Here is a 21,106-nt window from a genome sequence, read left to right on the forward strand (position 1 = left end):
AAATTAGGGGTGGCAAAGCGACAGGGGCGGCGGACCACTTCCATCCCTAAAGTCGATGGAGTGGTGATCGGTTATTGTGTGGTCTTTCTGTGAATGGTTGCCCTATTGACATTTGCACCACTTCCTTGCCCTTCAAAAAGTGACCGTCTTATCATTTTATATACCTGAGTTCCTCAGCCCACATTTTTTCCATTCCATGCATCCTCCTACATATCTTCTAATCCAGAACTAGAAAAACCAGAAAGTTATTATAGTTATTGTTTCAATAAATTACGATGAACAACATCCTCGGACTTCTCAGGCTTCGGATCAAGCGAGGAGTCAACCTTGCCATCCGCGACGTCAAGACGAGTGATCCCTACCTGACGCTCACCATGGGATCGCAGAAACTGAAGACGAAAGTGATAAAAAGGAACTGCAACCCTGAGTGGAACGAGGAGCTGACGCTTTCGATCACCAACTTGGAAGAACCGATCCATCTACAAGTGTACGACAAAGACACGTTAACCGTGGACGACAAGATGGGTGATGCAGACATAGACATCAAACCCTACGTCGAGTGTCTGAAGATGGGGTTAGACGCGGACGCCCTCCCGAAGGGCTGCGCCCTCAAGAAAGTTCAGCCCAACAGGACCAACTGCCTCTCCACCGAGAGCTGTTGCGTTTGGGAAAATGGCAAGATTGTTCAGGACATGATTCTCAAACTGCGAAACGTCGAGTGTGGCGAAATCGTGCTGCAGATTGAGTGGATCAACCTTCCTGGTTCTAAAGGTTTAGCAGGAGTCTAGGTACAACATAATTTATTTGCTCTCTTGTGTAACTTGTGTTTTCCCTTTGTTTAATGTATTCTCTTCCATGTGAAATTATATGAATCATGTGACTAAAATAATTTTTCTTTTTGTGTGGACAAATGAGGAAAATGTTACAAGGATTTTGGAACTGGTCAAATCTTTTATTAAGCCATATGAGCACCTTCCATTGAATTTTTAAGCTGCAAACTAAAAAAACCAAAGAAAAATTATTGGCAAGGACCAAATTCTGGCCTCAATTATCATAATTTTCCAAAGGCTCAAACGTTTCTGAAACGTCTAGCATGAATTTTAAGAAGCTTAGGCCATTTCTAATCGAGGGCTGGCCAGAGGGCTCGTTTTAGCCCTCTGGCCCTCCAAGATTCCCTAAGATATTAATATTTTAATGAACAACAGGTCCATATTTGCCTCCGTCTCCAACCGAGGGCCAAAGGGCCAAATGGCTCGTTTTAGCCCTGTCACAAAAAACCATCTCCAACCGAGGGCCAAACATAATTTATTATTTAAAAACTACAATTTAAATTCAAATCCAAAGGCTAAGTGATGTCAACATGACGTCAGCTAGCCGTTGGATTTGAATTTTTTTTTATATAAATAGGGTGGATTTTGGGCTATAATTCACACAACTTTGAATTCAATCTATTTCAATTCAATCTCTTGCAATTCAATCTCTTTCAATTCAAGTTTGCAATGAATTCCAACTTTGGATCCTCATCCAATTCCAATTGGGGGTCCTCATCTAATTCCAAATTGGAAGCAAAATGGGTGCAAATGAGATGAGAAGATGATGAGTCTGATGAAGAAGGTCAAGTAAGGCGCAACAAACAAAACATGGCAGCAGCCATGGCTGCGGCCATGGTGTGTCAGCCAACTGAGGAACAACCTCAATGGGGTGGCTCTGTTGCTGGTCGCTCTTACAAACCACGAAACAGAGCGATGTCGCATGCCAATCTGATGAACAACTACTTCAACCCCAACTCGGTGTACACAGAAGAGGATTTCAGACGTCGCTTCCGGATGAGGCGTCATGTCTTCGAGCGTTTACTTCGTGATGTCTAACAGGTCAATCCATACTTTCAACAGAAGCGGGACAGAGCAGGTCGCCCTGGTTTCTCACCTCATCAGAAGGTTACTGTTGCACTCCAAATGATGGCCTATGGCTCCTCAACTGATTCGATGGATGAAACCCATGGTATGTCTGAGTCTACATGCCTTAATACTCTTGAAGAATTTTGTAACACAATTGTTCAGGTTTACAAAGACGAGTACCTCCGAGAGCCAAATCAAGAAGATCTGAATTGGCTCCTTCGCAAAGCTGAAGACCGTGGGTTTCTGGGCATGATAGGGTCATTGGACTGCATGCATTGGGATTGGAAGAACTGTCCCACTGGATGGCAATGAGGCTTTAGTGGAAGGTCGAGAAAGCCAACTGTTGTGTTAGAGGCAGTTGCCTCATATGACACATGGATCTGGCATGCTTTCTTTGGAGTCCTTGGATCCCAAAATGACATTACAGTTCTTGGGCGTTCACCCCTCTTCAATAAGTTGACTGAAGGTAAAGCACCTCAACTTGACTACTACATCAACGGCCGTGAATACAGTATGTGGTATTACTTGGCAGATGACATCTACCCAAAGTGGGCGACACTTGTCCAAGCAATTCCAAACCCTAGGAATGACGCAGAAAAGTTGTTTACCTTACACCAAGAGGCATATCGGAAAGATGTTGAGAGAGCTTTCGGTATTCTACAAGCACGGTGGAAGATCATCAGCGAACCGGCAAGAGGGTGGAGTCGCGAAAATTTGAACTCCATCATGATGACTTGCATCATATTACACAATATGATAGTGGAGGATGAGCGAGATGGGTATATTGATGGAGAGTCCGATGACGACCAAGAAGATCCAAATAGGTCAAGAAGGGCTCTAGCAAAAATATATGATGGGCCTAATTTGCCTTTCAATCCAAGAACTAGTAATATCTCTATAAATGAGTATATGAGGCGCTATAGAATGATACGTTCTTGTGCCACAAATAAATACCTACAACAGGATCTTGTTGCACATCTTTGGGCCAAAAGAAGCATGGAGTAGGCTTTTAAGTTTTATGTTGTTAAATGTTTTTAAAAATGTTGTTTAAGTTTCATGTTGTTAAATGTTTTTTTATGTTGTATAATTTGTATGTTGGTTAATGTTATTTAATGTTGTTTCATATTGTTTAATATTGTTTTATGTTACTTAATTTAATTTAATGTTGTATAAATGGCCTAGGAAGTTATAGAAAAAAATAGAATTGAAAAAAAATATGAAACAAATTTTGTGAAATAGAAGGTATAGGAAAAAAAATGGAATTTAAAAAAATATGAAACAAATTTTGTAAAATAGAAGTTATATGAAAAAGAAAATATGAATCAAATTTTGTAAAATAGAAGTTATAGGAAAAAAATAGAATTTAAAAAAAAATTGAAACAAATTTTGTGAAATAGAAGTTATAGGAAAAAAATGGAATTTAAAAAAAATATGAAACAAATTTTGTAAAATAGAAGTTATAGGAAAAAAAAAAAGAATTTAAAAAAAAATTGAAACAAATTTTGTAAAATAGAATTGAAAAAAAATATGAAACAAAATTTGATTCATATGAAAAGGAAAAAAAAGGGAAAAAAAGAAGTTTAAATTCATATATAAACAAAAGTTAATACAACAGCTACTAGCCGTTATATTAAAAAAATTTCAAACTATTAGTGTCGGTTATAACCGACACTAATAGTAATTAAAAAAAATGCCTTTGAATAACTATTATTGTCGGTTATAACCGATAGTATTAAAAAATCCTTCTTTAATGCTATCGGTTATAACCGACAGCAATGGGAAAACTATAAAAAAAAAAAAAAGCCAGTCCGAGGCTGGTTGGCTGGCCGAAAGCAGCCAGCCCTTTGGCCCTTTGAAATTCTGTGGGGGCCTCCCAGATTCCTGAGCCCTCTGGCCTAGCCCTCGATTGGAGACGGTTTTAGGGCTATTTTCAGCCATCTGGCCCTCTGGACCCTTCGGTTAGAGATGACCTTATAATGAGGCCAAACTGCCACAACATGCAAAGTTATATGATGAGAGATTCAATGGTTTGTTTGGTTCAATTTGTTTTAACTCGTTGTGGTTCACATTCAACTAGTTAAGAATTGTGAATTGAGCCATGTTTAGCTAGTCTGGTTCTGCTTTTGGAGGCTTTAACTAGGGATCTTTTGATATAGGCGCCTCAGTTTTGAATTTTTTAGATAAAAAATCCATGCCTTTTAGTGATTTGATTAACATTTTTTTGTCATAATTTTGGTGCTATATGCACATTATATCGTAACAAATTTCCTATAATCTAGCATTTTGATTACACTTTCTTCCTTCAGAGATAATTGTAAAAAAAAAAGTTGGTTAGATTCAATTTATTTTCACAATAATGCTACAATTTAGCAATAATTATTTACGATTTAAGATATTTTCTTTCCAAAATAGTTTAAAATATTTTTAAATCCCACAAAATCAAACGTACTGAAATAAGTTTTTCTTTTAGTATGTTAAGAGAAAATAGGATTGAGAATAATATAAACGTACCAATACACAATGTGTACAAAATAAAACGTACCAAAATAAAAATAATGTACCAATATTAACAAAATAAAACGTACCAAAATAAAAATAATGTACCAATATTAACAATATGTATCAAATCAAACGTACCAAAATTGCAAATAAACGTACCAATTAATGATTTTTGTAAATTCAAACGTACCCGCATATAATATATACGTAATGTATTGTACTTAATAATAATTCGTCAACAACTATACTTAAAAAAACAGCAAATATATATATAATTTCACAAAAAAATTGAAAAAATTACACGAAGCTTTTATGTTGATAACCAACCATTTGGAAAAAGAAATAATATTAAATGTTTGCATAACAAAAAAAAAAAAAGTTATCGAAAAAACATATCTGAAAGAAAAGAAAATATAGTTTAATTACTAATATCTCCACTAAATAAGGAAAATTGCATCATGTAGATAAAATGATAAATTCAAAATTTGTTTTAATTTAAAAAAAAATATAATAATGACATGTAATTTAGCTTGAGGTGACTATTGGTCAAAACACTTTAATCAAATTTTAAAAAGGCACAGATGTTTAATCTAAATGATATAGAAAAACTGTAGGGGATTCTAATTTTCTCTTTTAACTATTTTTCGTCAACAAGCAATTGATTTAGACTGGTATGTTCCGGTTCACCAGTTTCCCCCAAACCCTACGTTTATACCTTTGCTTCTTATGGACTTGGAGAGAATCATCATCTATAGCACATCTTGAAGAAGGGGCATTGCCTTAAGGCGTTTTAGCCAAAATGATCTCTAAGATTTGCATAACACATCACTTTGGTCATTGAGATTGAAAATCAATAGAAATGGTCCCTGAGATTTGAATAACACATCACCTTGGTCCCTGAAATTGAAAATCAATAGAAATGGTCCCTGAGATTGTCCACCATCCATTATTTTGGTCATTTCATTAAAAACTCTGTTAAGTGTCCCATAGCTCTTGGCCGAAAGTTTGGGCAATTTTTAAAACTTCGTAACTCAATCGTTTATTAACCAAATTCGACCTATAATATATAAAAATGAAGATAGGAAAGTGTAGAACAAGATTATACCTATTTAGAAGTCCAATGGTTGCCAGAGATGGCTGGAAAATAGCCTGATAGGTGACTAGTCAGTGGGAAAATTGGAAAACTTGCCAAAAACTGGATAAACTTTAAACGTTCATAACTTCTTCAATACTCAACGAAATCTAGTGATTCCAAAATGAAAATCATACTTCTCGATAAGACAAAGTGAATGTACCTTTCTCGCCGGCTAAATCTCGGTGGTTTTGCTGGAAGACGGCTCGAAAGTGGCTGTCTTGGTCTCGAGTTAGCCACTTTCGAGCCATTTTCGGCCAAACCACAATGAATTATCCATTGAGAAAGGTACCATTCTCTTTGTCTTGTTGAGAAGTATGATTTTTGTTTTTGAATCACTCGATTTCATTGAGTATTGAAGAAGTTATGAACATTTAAAGTTCACCCAGTTTCCGGCGAGTTTTCCAGTTTTCCCTCGAACCAGTCACATTTTAGGCTATTTTCTAGCTATCTCCGGCAACCATTGGGCTTTCAAATAGATATAATGTTATTTTATACTTTTATATCTTCATTTTGATATATTATGGGTCGAATTTAGTTAAGAAACGATTGAGTTACAAAGCTTTGAAAATTTTCCAAACTTCCAGCCAAGAGCTCCGGGACATTTAACAAAGTTTTTACCGGAAGGACCAAAATAATGGATGGTGGACAATTTAAGGGACCAAAGTGATGTGTTATGCAAATCTCAGTGACTATTTTGACTAAAAAGCCTTGCCTTAAATAAAACAAGCAAAAAAAAAGAAAAAAATTATATATATATATATATATATATGGGCATTTGGAATTTTGGTCAAAGATATTATTTTTTCTTCCAAGTTTTGTATAGATATCGAAATGTAGGGTAATAGATTATTGAGATACCTTATCTTCCAAACTTGTTTGTTTGGTCCAAAAATCCCCCTCTTCAAAACAAGCATTTGAACAAAAGAACCAAGGTCGCCAAATTGAACACTAATCTGAAACTTCTTTAATTTAACCAATATGGCTTCCACTTCAACTTCTTCAACAATTTATTTGCAAACCATTGCTCAAAAAACATCCTTCTCCTCAAAGCCAGCAACCAAAACATCCCACACAAACCTTAGCTTTCTGTACTCGTTGCGGTTCGCTACTAAATTTGTAATTGTGAAGTACGCTAAGAGTGGAATTGTAGGCTGAGCTGCTATAATCTATGATGAAGTAGCTAGCTAGGTATACAAGTAGATGAATTAGGTTACAAAACTTATGTATAATGTATAAATGTGCAACTTACAATGCGTGCCATGTCGATTTATCTTTCATATTCACAGAAAATATACATGCCAATCTCATCATGCCAAAATCATCACACAACAAAATCAAGCTGTTATTTGTGAAGATTTTGATTTCCCCCACCACATTTCCTTGTATCCATTTAAAGATGATGGAGATTTCGCTTCAGGACGCGAGTACTCATGTTTATTATAATCTGTTGAGATTCGTTGTTCTTGATGGTCGTCTTCATCTTGCGTGGACAAGGAGTTCGCGTTACTGCTACGCGAGGAAGTCGAGCCAGTAAACACAGTGTCATCAATCACTTCCTTTCCCTTGCATATGATCTTAATATTGCAGCTTGTTTCGGGCGCATTTTGTAGGATCTGACTTGCTATTCCACTCCCTTTCTTGGACCTCAGTTTCCTCAGACTAGATTTGGTGGTTCCAACTACTAGGTTTCTTATGTTTTGAGTAGGAATAAGTTCTAGGATTGCCTTGGCAACTGTATCACTCTCAATAAGCATAATCTCCGTCTTAACCTGTTCCGTTAACATCATATTAATCGTCATACGGAGGTTAATTAGTACTAATAAACTTGCAATTAAATAACCATAGAGTGTCTGTACTTCGGAAATCTGGTAATACCTTGGCAGATGAGCAGGCATTAACGTATTTGTCAAGGAGTTTCCTCCTTCTGTCTCTTTCTAGGGCCATCCAATTCTCCATCATAATTGTATTCACACTATTTTTTGGAAGCATTCCTACTGCATATCAGAAGAACCAAGACAAACAGAAACATCTCTCACTAATCATGAATTAATATATACGTTAAAAAAATCAGTTAGTTAATTGAATGCAGTCATAACCCTAATGTTAATCGTCTTTACAGCTTTGGTCAAACAAAAAAATAAAATAAAATAGAAAACTAGATTTTAATCCTTAATTAAGATGAAGTTTAAAAAAATGTCTTATACAAGATTAAAAATTGGTTTTAGTCTCTAGACTCTATTTAATTTCAGCATATGTATTAAATGTCTCTCTTTTTTTCTTTATAATTTTATGGTGTTCATAAATTAAATTGTATGAAAATATTATAAATTTTAATTCCCATTATGGTAAGTATCTTTTGTAAGAAAATATTTTCGTAGAGATTTTTTGGTACACTTATGTTTTTGCATATTTTCTTATGTGCCACTAATTCATTACAATATATTTAGGTACGAACATTTCAGTATACTAGGATAGTATAATATGTTTAGGTGCAGACATTTTGGTACACTAGTTTATTATAATATATTTAGGTATCGACATTTCGGTTCCCTAGTTTAGTATTATATATTTAGGTACACAATTTTTCGGTACACTTGTGTTTTTGCATATTTTCTTATGTTCCACTAATTCACTACAATATATTTAGGTACGGATATTTTGGTATGCTAATTTAGTAAAATATATAATGATACGGACGTTTAGGTACACTAATTAGATGAAATAAAATAAAATAAAATAATTAAAATGTGTATAATAATAAATTTTAATTTTAATGTAATATCTATTAAATAGTAAACAAAAATATAATATGAATTTGAATTAAGTACATATTAGATGACTAAAATCAATATTCAATCTAACACAAGATTTTTATTAAATTTTAATCTTCTTCAAAGATTAAAGTTCAAAAATCCCAAATCGTCTTTACAGCTAGAAAATCAGGTTAATCTGAAATATGTGTTGAACTCCTGTAGTTAGTGTAAGGCTTTGATGGATTCAACTCAAATCAACAACTCGTACAATTTATATATATGCGTTATGAGATATGTCAACCCCGTACCTTCAACTTTGAAAATTATATTGTACTAAATTATAAAAAGAAAAAAGATATATATTATGCATATACGATAATATAGATGAAAAGTATGAGTCATGACATAGACTATACATCATCCAGGTTCAATGTATTAGACTCTTACAATTTGGGACTGTTTCAATAAATGTTCTATTCGTTTTTTGACAACCAAAAACGGTTTTTATTTTGTTTGACAAAAAACCTTTAAATGTTTCAAGATCTCTAAAACTTGAGCAATTAAACATTTACTAACAATTTCGCCGTGTTTCTAATAAAAGAAAACCAAAAGGGTTAATGAACAAAACGGCTTACAAACAAGCCTTCAAAATTTGACCTTGCTCCAACTCACCGGCGGGCGCGTTGACGAAGACACGCGCAAACACAAACACAAATAATGATGAGAATTTGAATTAGATTAACTGAACTTACAAGGAGAAGGAACGTATCGGATCGGTGCAAAGACATGGACGAGGACTAGTATTACTGAAGATTGATCATGATCATGAGTCACCGCCGTGTGACTCAGTGCCCAGAGAAGCGCATCCATGCTAGACTCGCTCTTCTGCCCCCCAACAGCTACGTGATAATAATAAGGAACGGCCTCTTCCTTTTCCTTAAAACTATCCTTGAAGTTAAAATTAAAATCAATGGAAAACAGACTTTCATCATCATCATCGTCATCAAAAGCAGCTTCTAATTCTTCTTCAATTGACGTCAAGGGCAAGAGCAAGGGCGAGGGCATCTTCGTCTCTTCCCTTGTCATCGTCGTGCTTACAATAAAAGCCTTGTTAAACTGCTGGCAGGCGTCGTCTTATCCACCGGCAACCAAGCCCAATGGTTCCAATCTCTGATGCCAATAACGACAGAACTCTGCAAATAGTTTGACTATACTCTGCGCTATGCTTCGAGTGTCTGGAGATTTTGAAAGAGGCCGAAGAAAAAACTGGGAAGTGAAGCAGCCTAGCTAGCGGGCAAGGTTGGCACTAAAAGGAAGCTGCTAAATTACACGTTCTAGTCAACTTGTCCGCACCGCAAGCAAGATCATCAACGTCGTCGTCACTATCACCTCCTCTATTAATCTCTAGGCGTCATATCTTATTTGCATATCGATGTATAAGATACTTTGCATTTTAGTTGACTTATATATATTTTTCAAACTACACGTATAAAACATACATACTATTCTTTAGCGCACATCCAACCGTTAAAATTAGCAATGCATGTTATACAATAATATATTATAAAACATACATACTTTTGTTTGCAAGATATTCGCCACAAAGCCTAATTGGTACAATCTCAATATTAACATGCTCCAAGAGATTAATAATATTATTTTTACGTTGTATTTTTTTTTTTTTCCAAAAATAACTTAAAATTGTTTGAAAAGTCTCAGTTTTGAAACTAGAGGGATTCGAACCCCTCACATTTAACTCCTTAACACCTTAACCACCATATCACTTAGGTTGTTATTTTTACGTTGTATTTGGAAACGTAGTTTTCATGCCTTTTTGTCTTTGCTGGTAAGCCGGCTAGTTGGAATTTGTCAGCGGTGAAGTTTCTCACTTCATTCCTCTTCTTTATTTGTTTCGAAAGTATTTTTTGCTTAATTATATACCAAAGAAAGAGACTGAAACAGTATAGAAAACGGATCCATTTGGCACCTAAGAATCTAATCATATGAAATTGCAAATTGTAACGTACGTAACACTGATGAGAAAATTATTGAGGGGCAACATTTGAAGATTAACTTTTAATATTTTTTATACAATTCTAATTTTTAATTCAGTAAATATAGTTTGGATAACTCGAGGTGAGGGAGGCAGATTCTCTGCCCTTTCACCTCCCGTGTCTTCATGTTTGTGTGGTCACGGTTAAGCTACGTCAACATTTTATATTACTATTTCTTTTTATCTTATTATTACTATAAAAAAATATAAAATGTTGACGTAACTTAACCGTGACCACACAAAACAGGAGGGCACAGGAATGGAAGGGCAGAGAATCTGCCTCTCGAGGTGAGAGTCCTCCATTCCATTGTCTGGTAGCCCAGACCAAGGCTTACATCTGGAAAATTTATATATACTAAAACCCAAATTCAAGAGTTATTGTTCTATAACAGTAAAATGTCGAAAATGCCCTCATATTTTTTAGTTGGTAGCGCTTTGTTTCAACTTATGTACAGTGAAAGGACGATTATGCCCTTCTGCTCCACCTGTCGACCATCGCTGCATCTTCTGGCATCTTCCCTTGATTTTCACTCTTTTTGCTTCTGTTGCTTTTCATTCTTTCTCCTCCGATTTCCGTTCGATTGTTTGGGTTTTGTGGTTTTTGTTTTCTTTGCTCTCTCTCTCTCCCTATTACCTCTGTTGGTTTCTGTTGTTGTTGATCTTTGTTCTCTCATGTTCTATTTGAACACAGAAAAACAACCACACAGGCCTTGGCCTTTTGCATTGAGTATTTTGCTATTTTTTTTGGTGCTGTAGTTGTTTGATCTGATTTCATTTTTTTTTTCAGGAAACGTTGCTGATTGAATTTTAGGGGTTTTGTATAGAAGTTTGCATGCCCGTTTTGATTAAGGTATATAATTTATGTTTTTCCTCTTAAATCTTTTCTTGAACAAAAGTTTAAAATTTTGTGGGTCTTATTTCGTTTGCATATCTTAATTAATTTTTGGGGTTTTGTTTCTGTGTTTGGATTTTTAGTGTGGGTATATGATTTGGTTTTTTTAATTTTTTAATTTTGAGGAAGCAATTGTCATCATTTTTTGCCGCTTTTATGTGTAGGGTTCCATACGCTTGAGGTTCCTCTCTCTCTCTCTCTCTCTCTCTCTCTCTCTCTCACTTTTTTTATTCAATTCATGATCGAATTTCATTTGTATGAATGTTGGATCTATTGCTTTCGACAAATTGTGCACTTTGTTTACTGCGATTAATTTTTTTGTGGTTTTTTAATTTTTTGTGGTTTGATTTGGTGAATTTTTGGGAAAATCCAAGTTCAATCCCGTTCTATTTGCAGCATGCCAGAGATGATTTAAAACATTTTATGGTGGACAATCAATTGGAAACAGCTTCAAATGGGAAGTTTTCGCAAGGGACGCATGTAAGTGGGGTTATGCCTGATGCTGATGGAGAATGCTTTTTGGAATTCCATTAAGGGAAATTTTGGGTCTTATTGAAGAAATTTTAAACCCAGAAAGCTTGGGTTTCCTGGTGAGTTCTCTGACATTTTTTGGTAGGGTTTAGTTCTTGGGTTCTCTTTTAGTTGTTCAAATTTTTGTGATTTTAATTTTAAAAATCTGGGTTAAAGAATTTTTTCTGAGTTAATTCATGATATTGTATGAAGTATGGCTTATTCTATTCTCTTTTTATTGAGGTATGAATTTACTTGGAAATGTTTATATGCAGGTGGACTATGCCATTTGAGAAACTATGGTATTCATATGTTATGTAATTATTTTCATTTTATTTTGGATTTGTTCAAGTTCCAGTTTGCACCATTGTAAGATGTTTATCTAATTCCAATTATCTAATTCGTTTTGTCCCAATATACAGTACTCAAACGCTCTCAACGAATACCCGCTATCTCCCTCTCTCTCATGATAATTGATGCGGAGTACCAGACCCAGAGAAGTTGAGAATCTAGACCTCCCAAACTTGGTCTCCCTTCTCGGCTGTGGAGTATCAACCGTTACACTTGAACTTCCCAAATTATGTTGAAATATTTGAGAAATGTAGAGTAAACAAAAGAGAAAAGGAATTTTAGAGAGAGTGATATAATAGTTGCTCTGTAATTGTAAGAATGAATTAACTATTCAACAGAGAGAGAGTTAACAATTTATACAACAACTAATCACCTTGCTTGGCTCTCATGGCACATACTTAACAGACTAACAAACACTAACAATCTCTAAACTGATCTGCTAAGCTAGACCATTAACCTTTGTTTATAACCCAGTCACTCATCTTTCGGCACTTATCATTATTTGCAAAATCTAGAGCTGCAGAAACCCCATTCTTAATGAATATTATTTTTTGTTGATAATTAATTGATGATTAATCTATTCCATTGTTATTATTTTATCGCCAAATGCTTTGAATATTCATTAGCAAAAGATATAGGGTTAACTATTTAATGAATACAATTTTGATGGTTGATTGCATTTCGCTAGTTATAAATATGGTGAATCCATTATTCAATACTAGCTGAATAATTATAATGCTTTGGCCACTTATTTTGAATTCTGTTCAAATTGATGAAGTCGCATGTTTCTTAAATGGAAACCTGTGTTCTTTGAATTTGGCCACTTATTTTGAATTCTGTTTAAATTGTTGGGCCATGGACTCGAAAAAATATTGTTAGACCAGCTAGGCTCAAAATTTTTGGGCTGGTCCATTTTCTTGTAAATTAGGAAGGGTTTTATTTATTTATTTTTAATATAACATACCGAAAGGTTTTAGGTTATATATAACTTGCTATTTGCTTTTTACATACCAATTCTGATAATATAAAAGTACCAGTAGATTGGTAGGTATCTAAACAAAAAATAAATAACATATCAAAATACTAATTTGTACACAAATTTAGATTACATAAAGTACCAATAATGTATTGGTAAGCTATTTTTTAATATATGGGCCTACATGTATATCATGTATGTAATGTATTATCATTTGGAGTACATTGGTACATTTAAAATATCACCCGTTTGATTTTTCTTTTGTTAAAAAAACATTCTTTTTTTGCACCCACAATTCAACTTTTTTTTGTTATTATTGAAATTTGATTGTCTTTTCTGTTTTTTTTGTTTGTTGGACAAACGATATCATTTACTCTAAGGGAGGGGGGAGGGGGATAAACTAGTAATAATATGGTTTAAATTCGTTTTTGGCCAGAACGAACCTAAGAACTCTTACTTACAAGCGAAGAGGAATAACATTAGATCGTAATACTAAGTGGCTAGCAATATTGTTTTTTTTCTCTTTTGAAATCATTTGAATTAATGAGACATAAATTAACAATATCTTTTTTTTGTAAGTAAGGGGTCTTAGGTTTGGTTCTCGCCAAAGGTGAATTTGAACCACATTATTGATTTACTTGCATTTTTACTAAGGATTGGTTCCAATAATATTTTCATCAAAAGCGCTTTCAGTCATTTTAAAAGCACATCCAAACGAGCTAGATGTTTGGTCTAAAAAATTAAAAAACCAAGCATTTAGATCAAAATGCCCCCTTAATACTTTGTAATCAGGAAGTTAATTTCATGGTTTCTAATTAAAAGTTTAACGTGTTTATGATACAAGTATTTCTAGCAAAAACACTTGTACTTGCCAAAAATGAAATTCCAAACCACAGTATCACCATGAATGTGACTGGCCATAAAAAACAACCTTACTCTATTTTTTAATATATGCCGCATAATAATACTATGTGTCTAGTGATTTTTTTTTTTTTACATGCAAGTTTGATACTAATTTATTCTTTCATTTTTAATGTAACTCTATTTTTCAATATATTTTGCACACCAAACCGAGGGGTGGCCAGGGTGTGCACTACAAAATGACCTACCTTATACCTCCTCGTAAACTACTATTCTCCCACAGTCCCACTACCTTTAACCTACTCTTAAACGGAGTAGGATTCTCTCCTCTCCTAGTTTACATCCCCTTCCCTCCCCTCATATTTGAATGGTTATAGTTAAGCCGCGTCAACGTTTTGTGTTAATTTTTTAATAGTCAGAAAAAGACAAAAAACATTTTGTGAGAGGAAGGAAGAGAAGGGGATGAGAATAGGAGGGAAGAGAATTCTACCTCCTCTTAAACTACTATCCTCCTACTTATATGGCTCATCCCTACGTACCCTAGATTTGGTCCTGAATCCGTCCCTTGTTATATTAAACAGTTGTAAGAAAAGAAAAAGAGGTTGATCAATGATCAACTACACAATTATTTCATTTTAGCATAGGCTAAATCGTCAAAATGATCCCTGAGATTTGCATAACTTATCACTTTGGTCCCTGAGATTCCAAATCGATAAAAGTGGTCCCTGAGATTGTCCACTATCCATCATTTTGGTCATTCCGTTAAAAAGTCCGTTCAGTGTCCCGGAGCTCTTGGCCGAAAGTTTGGGCAATTTTCAAAGCTTCGTAACTCAATCATTTCTTAACCAAATTCGATTCATAATATATCAAAATGAAGATAGGAAAGTGTAGAATACAATTATACCTATTTCGAAGCCCAATGGTTGCCGAAGATAGCTGGAAAATAGCTTCAAAGTTGACTGGTCCGAGTGAAAACTTGAAAACTCGCCAAAAACTGGGTAAACTTTAAACGTTCATAACTTCTTCAATACTCAACGAAATCAAGTGATTCAACAACGAAAATCATTCTTCTCGACGAGACGAAGAGAATGATCCCTTTTTAGAAGGCTAACACATCATGGTTTGGCCGGAAAATGGCTCGAAAGTGGCTGTCTTGGTCTCGAGTTAGCCACTTTCGAGCCGTTTTCTGGCCAAACCACGGCGATCTAGCAGTCTAAAAAGGACATACAGAATCTTATATAAACACACAAAGTGTGCAAAAGATAACATAATCCATGAAATAAAGGACATACATATCTTATATAAACACACAAAAACATGATTTGATACGAACGAAACAGCCATCATATCAAATATTTTTGTTGATCACACACATGCAGATAGATCGTGATTGCAGCACACAGATTAATCACAGACCATATATAATAAAGCCGTAAGCCTTCTGTGCTTGTTATGCGTCGGTGCTTGTAAGGTGAGCATCAATATCTTTGGAGAGCTCAACTAATAACTGGAGCAATGTATGTGGATCTTCAATATCGTCGTGGTGGTGCTTCTCATACTCCAAAGTCCAGTGCACGTTGCATCCCTCGCCTTTCGGAGTTGCGTGGATGGTGAACTTGAAGCTCTTGTAATGCTCCAAAAGATCTCCTTCAATCACTTTGAAAGTGATCAGATTATTTTCAGCATCTATGGCTTCAACCAAGTCCTTAGCAACTTTGGCTTTTCCATCTGTATACATGAAAAACTCACATAATTAATATGAAATCACAAGTAGCTTAGTTAAGTTGACTAGAACAATGTAAGTTCAAATCCATTTATAAATTAGATAAATTTAGTATAAAATGTTGCTTGTGTATTTTAGGATGGTACATATATATAAAAGAGCACCAATGATGGAGCCACCCACAAGACTAAGGTGGGATATAGCCCATGGAGGTTTTCTGTAAGGGTAGTGTCATTCATGCACTTATTTTTTCTTCTCACACACTTCTCTCAATTTTCAGCTATCAAATAGAATGAATTGAAGATGACCAATGGCAAAAAATTAATAAAGGTGTGTTGGAAGTAAAAATAGGTATGAATAACACTATTCTTTTGTAATCTCATGCTTATAGCCCATTCAATTTCAATACAAGTTATTATTTAATGTATATTTAGTAAAAGATAGGTAATAAATAATAAGTTTTATGCTAAAAATTATAAATTAGTTTCATCTCCCGTCCCCCTTTATCCTATTTGTAAAAGAAAAAAAACCATTTACCTTATGCGATTTAGCCTATGTGCTTCTCACTCGAAAAAAAAATCATTTTTTTTAAATCCACAAGTCAATCCCTATCTCTGCAATTCCTTACTTTCCGTTGTGATTTTCCGATGGAGTCACCTTTGGTACTTTCTTAATCTCTTTATTTACTTATTCTTGATTTAATTAATATGTTTGTTTATACCATATTTAGGGCCTCGTATTTAGATCTCGTACAAATACTCAGGGGACTTAAATGTAATTATGGGATAAAGGAAGGGGCAAATATGTAATAAGTGAGGAGTCCTTATTCTATAAAAGGACCCCTCACCCTCACAATTGAGGAGGCCTCACTCTCACTCTCAGAGGCCATTTCTGAAGCCTCTCACCCCCTCTCAAAGCTTCCTCACACCCCCTAAGCTCTAAGCTCTCTCTCTCCCTCTTCATCAGAGAAATACAATACAATCAGTGTGGACGTAGCCCAAACCTTGGGGTGAACCACGATACATCTTGTGTTATTTACATTTCTTGCAGATTCACGGTCGGATTTACGTTGTTCCAAGACATCCAGTTTTGTGCATCAACATTTGGCGCCGTCTGTGGGAAACGACACAAAAAACTATGTCGGTTTTCTTTCATTTTTTCACTTCCATCGTGAATCTGCAGAATATGCAAATCTGCAAAATCTGCAAAATCCGTTTCAAATCTCCAAACACCACTCAACTCAGCTCAAGAAAACCTCAACTCATCATTGTTTATTTCACAATGAGCTTCTCTGCTACTTCAATCTATGCCGTCCATCACAACATCATTACGGTAATAAACACAAACCCAACAACCTCCTCAATTAGGCATCGACTTCTTCTTCCCCAGAAAGAGACCAAAAATGGCTGTGCTCATTATTCTGTCTGTTGCCGGAGCTAGTATTGGATACCGGCTCTCCGACGACCTCCAAAAGCTGGGTTGTCTCCAACCTAGCCTCTGATTCTCCATAATTTCATGGATCTCGGGATCCGAAACCTGTAATCCCCCATCGAAATTACCCACGCCAGAAAAAGTCCAATTATTTACAGATAAGGAAACGCAACTTCGTCTTCCAAAAACCTTCTTTTCAGCCGCGAGCTCCGAGCTTCCATTTTTCAAATGGCCGTTGGGGTCGGCAACTGCTGCTTCTCTGCGCTCACCTCACCTCCACTGTTAAAATTTGCTCTTCCGTCTCTGTCCAACCCTTCTTCGACACGTGGCTCTGTTCCGGTAGCTACCAGTACCAAGCTCTTAAGCCCGTCAGCCAGGGCATGAGAGAACGAGCTTCCAGTTCGAGAAAAGGCTCACCGTCGTCGCATCTGTCGTCCGCTGATAAATATCAACCGGAGGGAGAAAGCGTTCCTAATAAGTTTAGCAGAAATGGTAGAGGGAAGAAGGAGCAATCCCAATCGGTGGCGTACAGAGGTTCGGAGTGCAACGAAAAGAGCAGAAGAAGTCTGTACTTAATCAGAAAGAGCAGCAGGTTGAATCGAAAAGTCTCCAGGATGCCGATTTTCTCAATGCCGTTGTTAAGGTTTACTGCACCCATACCGCGCCCAACTACTCCCTTCCTTGGCAAAAACGAAGACAATATACAAGTACAGGCAGTGCTTTTATGATTGGTGATGGGTGTTGATGCAGTGTTTTCTCGAACCTGACAGAGGAGACGCGTCATTTGATTACAGGCTCCGAATGCGAAGAGGCGAGAAACCATTGTGATTCCGAGTTTCTAATGCCGCAATCGAAACGTGGAGGAACCGTGGACGACAGTGAGACGGTGAAGGGACCTGTTCTCGATAAGAATGCGAGCCACGCTGCTGGTGGGCCGACAAAGATGGAGAAGATGATGAAGTTACTGTGATGGTGGAGTCTCGTTTGTGTTATTCTCTTTTGTTCTCCTTTGTGTTGTCTGCCACATGCCTAAAGGAATAAGATAAAAAGAAACAGAAACAAAAGCAAAAGTGAAAAGAAAAAAAAAAAAGAAAAGGGAAAGTAAAAGCAAAAGCAAGTGAGTGTGTCTGGAAGTGGAGAGATCAAAGAGGGAACAGAAAAGAAAAAGGGAGAATCATGGGGAACACATGGTGGGCAACACAAAAAGAGAAAAGAAAAAGGAAGGCTCCCTCGGGAGCACATAGCAAAGCAAAAAAAGAGAAGAAAAGCAGAAAAGCAATGGGGAACAAAGCAGAAAAGAGAAAGCAAAAAGAAAGTAAAAGTGAGGAATAAACATCCCATCAAAATAATGTGATTTACTTTTGTTATTTCTGAATGATGTAATTTATCTTTCGGAGACATATGTATAAACCCCATCAGAGGGTAATATGTATAAACCCCATCAGAGGGTCAAAAAAAAAAAAAAAAAAAAAAAAGAAAGTGGAAAGCAAAAGCAAAGCAAAGTAAAAGAGCAAAGCAGAAAGCATGGCTACCCTTTCAACATGAGATTTGCGGTGGAAAAGAGCAAAGCAGAAAGCATGGCTACCCTTTCAACATGAGATTTGCGGTGGAAAAGAGCAAAGCAGAAAATATGGCTACCCACTGAGATAATTACAAAAGTAGAAAAGAAAGAGAAAAACAAAAGTAAGGAATAAACATTCCACCAGAATGATATAAACATCTGTATAAACCCCATCAGAGGGTAATAATACAAAAAAAAAAAAAAAAAAAAAAAACGGCAAAGCCCAAAATTAATGGGCTGGAATGTTGTGGAGGGCGAAGGCCCATAAGCCCAAAATAACACCAACCAGGTGATCAAAAGTACACCTAGTACTCCAAATCATACATGAGCACTACTCATGTCATTCATACATAAACATTCATGAGCATCACTCATGACAATCATACATAAACATTCATGACCATCATTCATGTCAACATTCATGAGCATCACTCATGTTAACATTCATGAGCATCACTCATGACAACATCCATGAGCATCACTCATGTCAATCAACATAAACATTCATGAGCATCACTCATGTCAATCAGCTTCAAAAGCTTCATTTACAGAGCTCTAGCTTCAAAAGCTTCATTTACAAAAGCTCCAGTTTCGAAAGCTTCATTTACAGAGCTCTAGCTTCAAAGCTTCACTTGCAAAGCTTCACTTACAAAGCTTCAGTGCAGGGTATACAAATACCACATCCGAACAACCGCCACTTCGGCCCATACATGGATTCAATTTGAAGTCTCCAGCCAACAGACTCTATTGACCGAAGACTTGGGGGACTACATTATGTACCATATATTGGGCCTCAACTGGGCCTCATAAAAAATACTTGGGAGACTCTAGCCCATCACTTATGTATTGAGGAGCGAGCCCTTATTCTATAAAAGGGACTCCTTCACTTTTAGAGAGCACTCATGAAAAATACTTGGGGGACTCTAGCCCATCACTTATGTATTGAGGAGTGAGCCCTTATTCTATAAAAGGGACTCCCTCACCTTCATTAGAGAGAAACGCCGCCAGCTGAGCAACCGCCTCGCCGCGAGCATCAACTCTAGCCCATCATTTATGTATTGAGGAACGAGCCCTTATTCTATAAAAGGGACTCCCTCACCTTCAACACCACAAGCCGAGCCAACCAAGGCAATATAAGCCACAAGCCGAGCAACCTCGCAACATGTGACAGTTGAGCATCATTTCAGATTGGGCACCGCCTCATATCGAGCATCAGTTCTAGACGACATCTAGTTACTTCGGCCCACACATGGACTGAATTTCAAGTCTCCAGCCAAAAGACTCTCTTGACTGAAGACTTGGGGGACTACTGTTTATACCATATTTAGGGCCTCGTATTTAGATCTCGTACAAATACTCAGGGGACTTAAATGTAATTATGGGATAAAGGAATGGGCAAATATGTAATAAGTGAGGAGTCCTTATTCTATAAAAGGACCCCTCACCCTCACAATTGAGGAGGCCTCACTCTCACTCTCAGAGGCCATTTCTGAAGCCTCTCACCCCCTCTCAAAGCTTCCTCACACCCCCTAAGCTCTAAGCTCTCTCTCTCCCTCTTCATCAGAGAAATACAATACAATCAGTGTGGACGTAGCCCAAACCTTGGGGTGAACCACGATACATCTTGTGTTATTTACATTTCTTGCAGATTCACGGTCGGATTTACGTTGTTCCAAGACATCCAGTTTTGTGCATCAACAATGTTAATTATTTATATGGTCCTTGAATTAATCGGCTAGGTTATGATTTTGAGAATAATTTATATTCTATTGTTGTTCTTTTATATTGATTACCATATAATTTTATATAAGCAAAAAAATAAACATATGATTTTATGGCATTAATTTCAGTTAGCCAACTCAAGAAAAAATTCCTTACTCTGCCCTTGAAGAGTATTGTAGTCGATATTAATTGAAGCAAGGTAGTTAGGGTTTTTCCTTAGAAATAAGGGAACTTTAACGAAAAGCACCTGGTACTGTTCACTTTAACGAAAAACCACATTTTTACACTAAAAAGTCAATCCTGGTACTATTCACTTTACCCTTTATTTTGTCCTTATCATTAAAACTCAAAGTTTTCAAACCCTTTTCATTAGTTTTCCTTAGAAATAATTCCAGTAGACCACAGATCCGACGGTTCCCCAATCACCTTCATGTAGGTCACTGCCCTGAATGATTCTGTTGCTGGCATTGGAGATGTGGTGTGGTTTGTGTGTGAACATTTCATGGAACTTGGCAGCGGAAGCCTTGATTTCAACAACGGTCTCCAGCTTGGACAAGGATCGTTTGCCCTCCCACTTCTCGTGCCCTCCCGTGCCCTCCTATTTTGTAAGGTCATGGTTAAGCCACGTCAACGTTTTATATTGTTTTTTTTATAGAGATAATAAGACAAAAATAAATAGTAATATAAAATATTGATGTGGCTTAACCGTGACCTTACAAACAGAAAGGCACAGAAGGGCAC

The 21,106-nt window shown here is 36.2% G+C and overlaps 3 protein-coding genes and 1 long non-coding RNA gene across 5 annotated transcripts; 2 read left to right on the forward strand and 2 right to left on the reverse strand.

The window, feature by feature from the left end:
• The first annotated feature begins 103 nt into the window (after positions 1–103).
• Positions 104–939, forward strand: LOC126596100 (protein C2-DOMAIN ABA-RELATED 7-like). Its single transcript, XM_050262575.1, has one exon. It carries the CDS (start codon positions 276–278, stop codon positions 786–788), a length of 513 nt encoding a protein of 170 aa, XP_050118532.1. The 5' UTR covers positions 104–275; the 3' UTR covers positions 789–939.
• Positions 940–6,737: 5,798 nt separating this feature from the next.
• LOC126596544 (U-box domain-containing protein 37-like) lies at positions 6,738–9,898 on the reverse strand. Its single transcript, XM_050263165.1, has 3 exons — positions 9,038–9,898; positions 7,408–7,526; positions 6,738–7,301 (listed from the first exon to the last, which is right to left on the reverse strand). The coding sequence occupies exons 1-3, from the start codon at positions 9,369–9,371 to the stop codon at positions 6,867–6,869; spliced, it is 888 nt and encodes a 295-aa protein (XP_050119122.1). The 5' UTR covers positions 9,372–9,898; the 3' UTR covers positions 6,738–6,866.
• Positions 9,899–10,889: 991 nt separating this feature from the next.
• LOC126596551 (uncharacterized) lies at positions 10,890–12,456 on the forward strand. Of its 2 annotated transcripts, none has more exons than XR_007613990.1 (4): positions 10,890–11,188; positions 11,627–11,820; positions 12,016–12,057; positions 12,163–12,456. It is a non-coding gene; the product is annotated as an uncharacterized LOC126596551 (long non-coding RNA). The 2 variants fall into 2 exon arrangements; XR_007613989.1 differs by having other exon boundaries at positions 12,016–12,042.
• Positions 12,457–15,378: 2,922 nt separating this feature from the next.
• LOC126596710 (MLP-like protein 34) lies at positions 15,379–17,160 on the reverse strand. The gene is made up of 2 exons (XM_050263377.1): positions 17,049–17,160; positions 15,379–15,656 (listed from the first exon to the last, which is right to left on the reverse strand). Exons 1-2 carry the CDS (start codon positions 17,158–17,160, stop codon positions 15,379–15,381), a joined length of 390 nt encoding a protein of 129 aa, XP_050119334.1.
• Between the last annotated feature and the right edge of the window lie 3,946 nt (positions 17,161–21,106).

The sequence above is a fragment of the Malus sylvestris genome, chromosome 13 (genome assembly GCF_916048215.2).
Source record: "Malus sylvestris chromosome 13, drMalSylv7.2, whole genome shotgun sequence".
In the NCBI taxonomy this organism is placed as follows: Eukaryota; Viridiplantae; Streptophyta; class Magnoliopsida; order Rosales; family Rosaceae; genus Malus; species Malus sylvestris.

What these genes read in the sequence shown, in the direction of transcription:
- LOC126596710 (XM_050263377.1), bottom strand. Translation starts at nt 17,160, where the DNA reads ATGGAGAATCAGAGGCTAGGTTGGAGACAACCCAGCTTTTGGAGGTCG. An exon ending in AATGAGCACAGCCATTTTTG is followed by an intron (nt 15,657 to 17,048) that starts GTCTCTTTCTGG and finishes TCATGTATACAG; the next exon opens with ATGGAAAAGCCAAAGTTGCT.
- LOC126596544 (XM_050263165.1), bottom strand. Translation starts at nt 9,371, where the DNA reads ATGACAAGGGAAGAGACGAAGATGCCCTCGCCCTTGCTCTTGCCCTTG. An exon ending in CCGATACGTTCCTTCTCCTT is followed by an intron (nt 7,527 to 9,037) that starts GTAAGTTCAGTT and finishes TCTGATATGCAG; the next exon opens with TAGGAATGCTTCCAAAAAAT. An exon ending in ATGCCTGCTCATCTGCCAAG is followed by an intron (nt 7,302 to 7,407) that starts GTATTACCAGAT and finishes TTAACGGAACAG; the next exon opens with GTTAAGACGGAGATTATGCT.
- LOC126596100 (XM_050262575.1), top strand. Translation starts at nt 276, where the DNA reads ATGAACAACATCCTCGGACTTCTCAGGCTTCGGATCAAGCGAGGAGTC.